Source organism: Palaemon carinicauda, chromosome 6 (genome assembly GCF_036898095.1).
Source record: "Palaemon carinicauda isolate YSFRI2023 chromosome 6, ASM3689809v2, whole genome shotgun sequence".
NCBI lineage: Eukaryota > Metazoa > Arthropoda > Malacostraca > Decapoda > Palaemonidae > Palaemon > Palaemon carinicauda.
The window spans coordinates 150,064,216-150,074,215 of NC_090730.1; the positions used below are offsets into that span (position 1 = coordinate 150,064,216).

A 10,000-nucleotide genomic window follows, 5' to 3' on the forward strand; every position below is an offset into this window, starting at 1 on the left:
AGTTATTGGGTCCTTTAATTGATAAGATTCATTTCTGGTTACGGCTAATTTTTCCTTTGCCCCCATATACACTGAACAGTATGGTCTATTTTTCACACATGCTGCTTTCCTCATACACCTGACAACAATAAGAAAACAGAAAATTCCTTCAATCAAAGGGTTAATTACAGCACTAGAATTGTTCAGTGGCTACTTTCCTCTTGGCAAGGGTAGGAGAGACTTTAGCTACGGTAAACAGCACTTCTGGGAGGACACTCCAAAATTAAACCACTGTTCTCTAATCTTCGGTAGTGCCCTAGCCTCTGTGCCATGGTCCTCCACTGTCTTGGGTTAGAGTTCTTTTCCTTGAGGATACACTCTGGAACACTATTATATCTGATTCATTTCTTTGCTAGGCTATTTTTGCTGTTGGAGTCTTTGGGCTTGCAGCATCCTGCTTTTCCAATTAGGGTTGTATCGTAGCTTGTAATAATAATAATAATAATAATAATAATAATAATAATAATAATAATAATAATAATATGGTGTTTTTTTATTTAATTTGTCCGAAAGGTCCTCCCTTCGAGGTTGAATCAACGGTATAGATATCATACGCTGCTAATCTTAGGTTATGGTAATCATACTTGCTCCAAGGAATCTATAGAATTAGGTTTAATTACTTGAAAAATAGTGTTTAGCTTTCAACAGATATTTTGAATATATCTTATTTTATCTACTGTATTATTAGTTAAAACCCGAGTTTTATTACCAAAAATGTAGATGTGGCAGATTTTTGCCTGGTGCTGCTAAATCTGGTTGTAAGGGTTCGTGGTCAATGCCATTAAAGGCTAATCACTCTTGATCACCTACTGCGATAACACTGGACAACACAGGTGACTCTTACTGGGTTGACTGTGCGCGTGCGTGTGTGCATATCTATCTGAATGTTTAACCGTCATTCTTAACAGGTCGCTTACACTGGTTAAATATATTTTGCCGCAAACGCCTTCACCTACCACCCGAGGCCAAGGAAATAATCTATAATGTTCTGAGATATTTAATTTTAGAAAAACAACGAGTAGGTCCTGTAACTGACGTTTCGAAAGCTATTCAAATAGCAAGTGAAGCAACAATATTTTCCGTAATGACTTTTGGCAGACTAAACAAGGATGCAAGAGAGACGGAAAATCTATTGAAATATCCAGTGTTCAAAAAAAGAAAAGATAGAAAGTGAGACCAGTTATTGACTTTGATGATTTTGATGAAAAAATGTTGCGAAGAACAATATTTGGATTCTACGATCGGAATGAAATTCCTACTCTCGATAAAGTGTTGGTAGCAATGAAAGGAAATCTTGATTTTATCGGAAGTGGAGAATCTCTTCGATAGGTCATCAGAAAAATAAGTTTTTGCTAGGCAACAGTGAAAGGTCTATAGTTCTTGATGGAGAATGTTTTGTCTTTATACTTTATAAAGGAAATGTTAACGATCCATGTAATGGTGAAAAATATATAAATAACTATTTTTGTTCTTTTTCCAAAGATAAGAGCATTAAAAGAAACTACATACAATGCCAGTATCGTATACTGCAGTATTTACTTTATCAATTATTTCAGATTGATAAAAATATATAAGTAAATGATACATGTATAGGAATGAGTAAATAGAAACGGGAATGAAATTAAAGAAATAAGTAAAACAAACCTTATCCCACCATTGCAAGGACTTGAGCAAATCTAACCAAGAAGGATTTTCTTTGTGGGAAACATTTAAGGGACCTAGCCCAGTATTTTCAACCCGGCCTCATCACAGCGGCCTTAGAAATTTGGACGGACTATAATCCTTGTAACTAAGATTGGTCTATATCGGAATGAATTCATACAAATTTACTCTTATATTCTTATGCATTTTAATATCGAAAACACAATCTAAATGTTATAAAAGCACATTAATAGAAAGAGATTATATATAAGACACTCTTGAGTTGAAGTGCATTAGATATAAAATTAGTTTACAAACCAGCGTAGAACATAGTGGAATACTCGTATCCTGTCATCAACCTTCGTTGCCATATTTGCTGTCCATTCCCATTCAGTCGGAACTTTCGCTATCGGATTTCTTAGGTGGTTCTAGATCCAAAACAGGCTCGGACGCAGCGAAGTCTAAGTCACTGTAATCATAATCGAAGACGAGTCTTCTTCCCTGATTATCGGTGCCGAAAGTAGCGAAGGAAGGGCGATTGGCGAAGTTGCTGACAAATTGAGGTCGAGATGTGACCTGAGGTCGGAGGAAGGGCCTTGGCGTTATGTTCTGGAAGGTCTGTATCGGTCGCTGAACTGATTGGATGAATGGTCGAACAGTTTGGCTGAATGGCCGAGCAGTGATTGGTCGAAGAGTTTGGGTGAAGGGTCGGGCAGTGATTGGTCGAACAGTTTGGAAAGTTTGCTGAATGGGTGGACGCACGGTCTGTACAGGCACCGGAACATTTTGGATGACAGGCCGAATTGGCTGGATGGGTGGTCGTACCGTCTGCACTGGAATGCTGAAGTCAGGGAGTGGCTGAGTGATGAGAGGTGGTCGAGGGCTGATGACGCCAGTAGGCCTATTAAAAGTTTGGATTGGCCCAATGATATCGGGAGCGGGTGTGCTCAATATTGGTCGGAGGGGTGGGGCGACTGGAATAGGCTCAGGGGGATTAACAGGATTCACACTGAAAAAAAAAAGTTAAAATAAATATAAGCAAGTTGATGAATATGAGAGAAGAGAAAAGCTTTAATTATATTTATATCAAAACTGCTCGCAAAAATATTCAGTCGAATTTGAAATAGCTGGGTCTGTAATTGGCTGCAATCAAGATTTTCTTATGTCAAAGGTTGATAAAATATCCAAAAAATTATAGATGAGAGAGAGAGAGAGAGAGAGAGAGAGAGAGAGAGAGAGAGAGAGAGAGAGAGAGAGAGAGAGAGAGGATGTAACATTAAACAACCATACTCGATGAATTTATATCTCTGTGTTTTCCGTCCAAAATATTGTTGTGAATGAGAAGACAAGTAAGGTTTAGAAAGTATAACTAATTAAGTGAATTGAGTGAATATTAAAAGAAGTCTGTGGAGTCATCAGCAGCCATTGTATAGCCCTCCTTGGTCCTAGTTTGGGTGGAGAGGGGACTTGGGCGCTGATCATATGTATACATGGTCAGTCTCTAGAGCACTGTCCTGCTTGATAGGACACTATCACTGTCCCTGGCCTCTGACATTCATGAGCGGTCTTTCAACTCCTAATTGGGATATTACTTAATCATTTCTTAGTTTTCCTGGACCCATCGATACTTAATTGATTTTTCTTCTTTGTTGTGCTGACTCTTTAAAACAGATCGTCGTCGTATTTCACGCGATGCGCTTTAGTCTTCCGGCTTTTCCGTTTTTATTATTATTATTTCCAGATATCTTACGATGTGTAATTTACATAAGTTGAATACAATATTAATGATTTGAACCATAACTACGATCCTTTATTGTATTTTTCGGTTAAATGCCATTCAAAGTAAATGTTTAATTACATGTTTAAAATCTGCATCTTTTTTGCACTCTGCGGGCCCTATCTGTTCCCACATTTTAGTCTTCTCATATACCTTTGTTTCCTGTCCCTTTTTCAAACTTACAATCCAATATTTTTATAACTTTCACTATAAATGGTAACTAGCGGTTTTGCAAGTTACATATTGACACTGAATAGTTTGCCAGGCCGTGCCATAGGACCAAAATTACATTGACAAAATCAAACCTACAACTATATACTATTGACCCTTTGAAACCTAATAAGAACAAGGAGTGAGGCTTGTCCATTATTGCTTAGTTTCTAGACGAACTGCTGGTGCAGTATCCTGGTCTGAAGCTCAAGACATATTGAATTTATTCAAGAAATAAAACCTGATGTTACATTCGATGGCAGTGAACTTTTTGATGAGGTTAAGAAGTTTTTGGCAATTGAGGTGCAGGAATGGGACGACAGTGATAAAGTGGACTTGGAAATGGGTAGCGATTTTCTCTCACCTTCGTGGTGCTAAGCACAGAATTTCTGGGAGAAATTACCAGTTTGGTACCCTTTAAGAGATTGAGTAAATACTTACACGTTGTTTCGAACGGGATAGGCACGATATCCATTCTCGTCAGCGATGTATTCCATGGCAACAAGGGTTCCATCGGGAGCGATGTACCTGTTTGGGTATTGGGGAAAACACAAAAATTAAATCTCCTTTGTGAGGTATACATGCGTCCTTGGAATACCCACACACACACACACACACACACACACACACACATATATATATATATATATATATATATATATATATATATATATATATTTATGTGTGTATGTGCGTGTGTATGTATGAATGTATATATATCTATATATATATATATATATATATATATATATATATATATATATATATAGATATATACACACACATATATATATATATATATATATATATATATATAGATATATGTATATATGTATATGTATATATATGTATATACATATGTATATATATTTATATATATACATATATATATTATACAACTATAACAAATTCAGCTGCGTCTAGTCCACCGCAGGACAAAGGCCTCCGACATGTCCTTATTCATGTCTGGGATTTGGCCAGTTTTCATCACTATGCTGGCCACTGCGGATTGGTGATGATGGGAGATTTTCGTCTGATCACTCACAGCAAACCAACATAGTATGGGTGGTCCCGACTTGTACAGCTTTTGTAATCATGGTGATACACAAATACTCTCACCATGTTAAGGTAAATATACACACACATACATACATGCATACATCTTACTTAGCTGCTGTACTTGTTTCTTCGGCGTCTTCTTGTACTATTTTTAATTTCTGTTACGAACAAATACTTTGATCAAATTCAATAAAAGTCTATTAAGATAACTATTCGATTTGAAAATAATAACTACAAGAGAACTTGTCGACTAACACACCCAATGCAAGAGTGGGAATGAGACGTTTCGGCGTAGCCCATTTGGCGTCGCCGTTTCGGCGTGGCCAATTAGGCGTAGCCGATTCGGCATTAGAATTTTTCGGCGGAGAGACTGTTGGCCGTCAACTATTACTTTGTAAAAAAAAAAAAGAATATATACATATATATATATATATATATATATATATATATATATATATATATATATATATATATATATATATCGCTAATCATAAATAACTTCTTTGTTAAAGTATAACTAGCTCTCACTCACTTTAACCATTCTAAGATATTGAATTTGTTTACGTTTCCTTCTTCTGTTCACATAAAATAACTACTTCGATGTTATTCATAAATAACTTCTTTGTTGAAGTATAACTAGCTCTCACTCACTTTAACCATTCTAAGAAATTGAATTTGTTTACGTTTCCTTCTTCTGTTCACATAAAATAACTACTTCGATGGTATTCATAAATAACTTCTTTGTTGAAGTATAACTAGCTCTCACTCACTTTAACCATTCTAAGAAATTGAATTTGTTTACGTTTCCTTCTTCTGTTCACATAAAATAACTACTTCGATGTTATTCATAAATAACTTCTTTGTTGAAGTATAACTAGCTCTCACTCACTTTAACCATTCTAAGAAATTGAATTTGTTTACGTTTCCTTCTTCTGTTCACATAAAATAACTACTTCGATGTTATTCATAAATAACTTCTTTGTTGAAGTATAACTAGCTCTCACTCACTTTAACCATTCTAAGAAATTGAATTTGTTTACGTTTCCTTCTTCTGTTCACATAAAATAACTACTTCGATGTTATTCATAAATAACTTCTTTGTTGAAGTATAACTAGCTCTCACTCACTTTAACCATTCTAAGAAATTGAATTTGTTTACGTTTCCTTCTTCTGTTCACATAAAATAACTACTTCGATGTTATTCATAAATAACTTCTTTGTTGAAGTATAACTAGCTCTCACTCACTTTAACCATTCTAAGAAATTGAATTTGTTTACGTTTCCTTCTTCTGTTCACATAAAATAACTACTTCGATGTTATTCATAAATAACTTCTTTGTTGAAGTATAACTAGCTCTCACTCACTTTAACCATTCTAAGAAATTGAATTTGTTTACGTTTCCTTCTTCTGTTCACATAAAATAACTACTTCGATGTTAAAGTGTAATTAGTTCTCACCCACTTTAACCAATTTAAGATTTTTTTTTTTTTTTTTTTTTTTGTTATTTCCTTCTTTTGTTTAGATTTACTAGTTTCAGTTGTCTAAGCCCTATTTCACGACATGGAAGGAGATATTTCCAATTAAAGATTTTTATTTTAATTATTCCTTGATTTCAAAATCAAAGACGCCGAAACAGTCTGACGCCGAAACGGCTACGCCGAATAGTGCTGCTAGTTTTCTGATGGAGAATCGGCTACGCCGAAACGGCGACGCCAAATGGGCTACGCCGAAACGTAGCAAACCCTGCAAGAGTAACTGAACCACAAATTTGTTAGTTTTTATAACAATACTAATTTTACTCACGAATAAGATCCAGTTACTTCATGAGTAAAGGGGCTAGTCAGTCTTGAACCTTCTTCCCTTTGGATTCCGTTGCTTGTTGCAAACCTGTAAGAATTGAGATGCCAACAGATGAATAAATGAACAAGTGCAAATACTTTACTTCGGAAAATGATTTAAATTTATAAAGAGTCGAGTCTTTAGTAATAGATATATACGGATAAAATCATATGGAATCAAATGTAAAACATGTTTTTAAGATAATTACTTTAATATGTAACTTTTGTATTTGTAATGTTTGCATTTGTAAGTTATGAGATTTTGCACAATAAAGTTTAGGATCGAAATGTAGATATTATGGACTTATTGTAAAGTTTAACCACCGTTAACTCTATAAATAAAAGAAAAAACTTTGGTAGATAATTCGATACTGCTTCAGATTAAAATAGCCATAATGATGGTCAATAGATCAGTTAATCAAATAAGTGAAAATATAGTGAACAAATGAGAAATATTCATGTTATGTAATCAAGCAGGAATAAAATAAATTCGAGTGTAATAACAATTCAACTACTAAAATGGTTTCTCTGTGTCGTTGTAAATCCACAATTCATGGAATTATACAGATTTTTTTTTTTTTTTTTTTTGAAAGGTCACAAGGGCTTCAACCAAAAATTTCAATTTGTGATTCAGAGCATAAGGATGATTACATTCTCTTAGAAACCTTGGCTGCTTTCGAAAAAGTGAAGACGACTTTTGAGATTTCTTGAAACTACTAATTCTTAAAGCTTTGTGCCCCCTGCATTCTCACGATAATGCTTGATAAAGACTATTCATTGTTTTATCATTAAAGCTAAGTGGCATGTATGCTTTCCTGAGAACATACTTCTTTTTATTCCTCAAATTCAAGAAGGAATTTTTTTTTCTTATCATCGTCATTATCTTCCATTTATTTTATTATGTACTGAAGTGTTGTTTAATAATGTTATAACTATATATTGAAGACCGTTACGTAGTTATCTTTCTCATATTCTTATATAAATGAATGACAGTAAGAGAAAGTATGGAAGGTGAAATTGCCTGAACACTTTGGACTGGTTTTTAGCAAAACTGCTTATCTTATAACGATTAAATAAACGTTTTAATCAATGACTCCTGCTTCTAAAATACAATAGATCATTCAAGCGACCGTCTGAAAGAAGTAGTACATGAAATTTATACCACCTCATGAAATTATAAGACATTCAAAAATCATAGAATTATTACCTGAAGTAATAGGTCCCATCTTGGAACGGTCCATCACGCTGATCGTCGACAGTTTGAGCAAGCGGCTCGATACCCCCCTGAGTTAAGATTGGGGGTTGCAGTGGGCGATTTCCTATGATATTCGGCTGTTGATTTTGCAACCTCAGTGTGTTCTGTTCCTGGGCTCGGCGACGCGCTTCTGCGCGCTCAAGTGCTAGTTGCTGTTGGCGGAAACGTTCTTCTTGCCGGAGGGCTTCCTGTTCCAGACGACGCCTTTCTTGTTGCTCCCGGAATGTCAGTGGTCTCTGAGACACGAGAAGGTTCCCCTGGTTATCGAAGGCATCTTGGACAAAAACGGGTTGATCCTGAAGAACCACCGGTCGGTCAGGCAGATCAAATACTTGAGAAAACGAAGCCTGACCGTTGGATGACTGCACTCTTTGCTGGGCGAGGCTGACACCTTCGCGCTGGGTGAAGGCGCTCGCTATCAGGAGCGATGTAATGACCTGGACGGGAACATGGAATTGGAAATGACTGGAAAGTGGTTATCAGAAATGGTGAAGATTTACTTTTAGCCAAGAATACATTTGAAATAAGGAAATTTACGGTAAACACATGTCATTATTCTAACTAACTAATACTTTATTAATTAAAAATATGATTTTAGGCTCGGTAATGACAGGAACACATTTAATCAGATATGTTTTAACATTTCTGAAATAGGAGAATATCGTTGAAATAGACAACTCTGGTTTGTTACCACGATCTTGCCGTAAAGCATATGCAATTTATTTAATCAGATTATAATATTTCAGCATTCAGTAACTCGAAACACCCAAACAAGGCCTCTCAAATTTTTCAAATTTTTGGAAACTATGGTATAATAATTTGTAAACTGTATATGAAAATGGGCAATTCACCAATAAGTGCAGTAGTCATGTCTACTGATTGATATATTTTCTAGTATTAGCAGGTAAATTAGATTATTCCTTCATTCTATAATCGTATACTCTCATTTAAATGCAAATACTTTGCATGTATATATATATGGACCATTACGTCTGAAGTAAACAATGAAAATCTCTCTCTCTCCTCTCTCTCTCTCTCTCTCTCTCTCTCCTCTCTCTCTCTCTCTCTCTCTCTCTTTATTTCCCACACTTGTTCTATAAAGCAATCTTCCCCTGAGTCCCTCCTCCCCACTCCCCCATCCCCCCCCCCTCTCTCTCTCTCTCTCTCATCTCTCTCTCTCTCTCTCCTCTCTCTCTCTCTCTCTCTCTCTCTTTATTCCCACACTTGTTTTATAAAGCAATCTTCCCCCGAGTCCCCCCCCCCCCTCTCTCTCTCTCTCTCTCTCTCTCTCTCTCTCTCTCCTCCTCTCTCCTCTCTCTCTCTCTCTCTCTCTCTTTATTCCCAAACTTGTTTTATAAAGCAATCTTCCCCAATCTGATTCCCCGTCCCTCTCTCTCTCTCTCTCTCTCTCTCTCTCTCTCTCTCTCCTCCTCTCTCTCTCTCTCTCTCTCTCTCTCTCTCTCTCTCTCTCTCTCTCTCTCTTTATTCCCACACTTGTTTTATAAAGCAATCTTCCCCCATCTGATTCCCCGTCCCCCCCCCCTCTCTCTCTCTCTCTCTCTCTCTCTCTCTCTCTCTCTCCTCTCTCTCTCTCTCTCCACGTGGCATCCCTACAGAAGTTGTGTGCGTGTGACCCTCCAAGTGGCCCCAAGAGTGATCTCTCTCACGCCACACCCTTGATAATACGGCAGATTGATAACGCTACAGATCGCGTGTTTCGAACCTCCCACTAACCACCCGTCTATAAAGATAGTCTCCTGTTATTAACCCTTCTTTGTTTTTTCTTACAGGAAGGCAAATCAGAAGAAGCAGGTGCTTATGGAAGTAGAATCAGATTACAAGTGAAAAGAATATTGACTGATCCAGAATATACAATACTTCTTATCAGAAAAGGTAAGGAAACTATGTCAGTATTCATGTTTTTTATGTGCCTACGCATATGTTAGTATGTATAGATGTATGCAAGTTATATTTAGATCAACTACTTTGAGTCAGGTGCATTGATTTCCTTTTTGATAAAACGCTTATTCGGTATTTATTTTCAAGCTGCTCTGTGACAATTTGCAGGTTTTATATATATATATATATATATATATATATATATATATATATATATATATATATATATATATATATATATATATATATATATATATATATATATATATATATATTATATA

The 10,000-nt window shown here is 35.9% G+C and overlaps 1 protein-coding gene across 1 annotated transcript in view; it reads right to left on the reverse strand.

Moving 5' to 3' along the window:
* Positions 1–1,903: 1,903 nt before the first annotated feature.
* Positions 1,904–10,000, reverse strand: part of LOC137642724 (protein transport protein SEC24-like) — a 10,661-nt gene continuing 2,564 nt past the window's right edge. Inside the window, exons 2-5 of the mRNA XM_068375549.1 lie at positions 7,773–8,257; positions 6,531–6,614; positions 4,109–4,195; positions 1,904–2,689 (exon numbers count right to left, since the gene is read on the reverse strand). Of these exons, the coding sequence (XP_068231650.1) occupies positions 2,071–2,689; positions 4,109–4,195; positions 6,531–6,614; positions 7,773–8,257 (1,275 nt within the window). The 3' untranslated portion in view covers positions 1,904–2,070. The remainder of the gene's footprint in view (positions 2,690–4,108; positions 4,196–6,530; positions 6,615–7,772; positions 8,258–10,000) is intronic.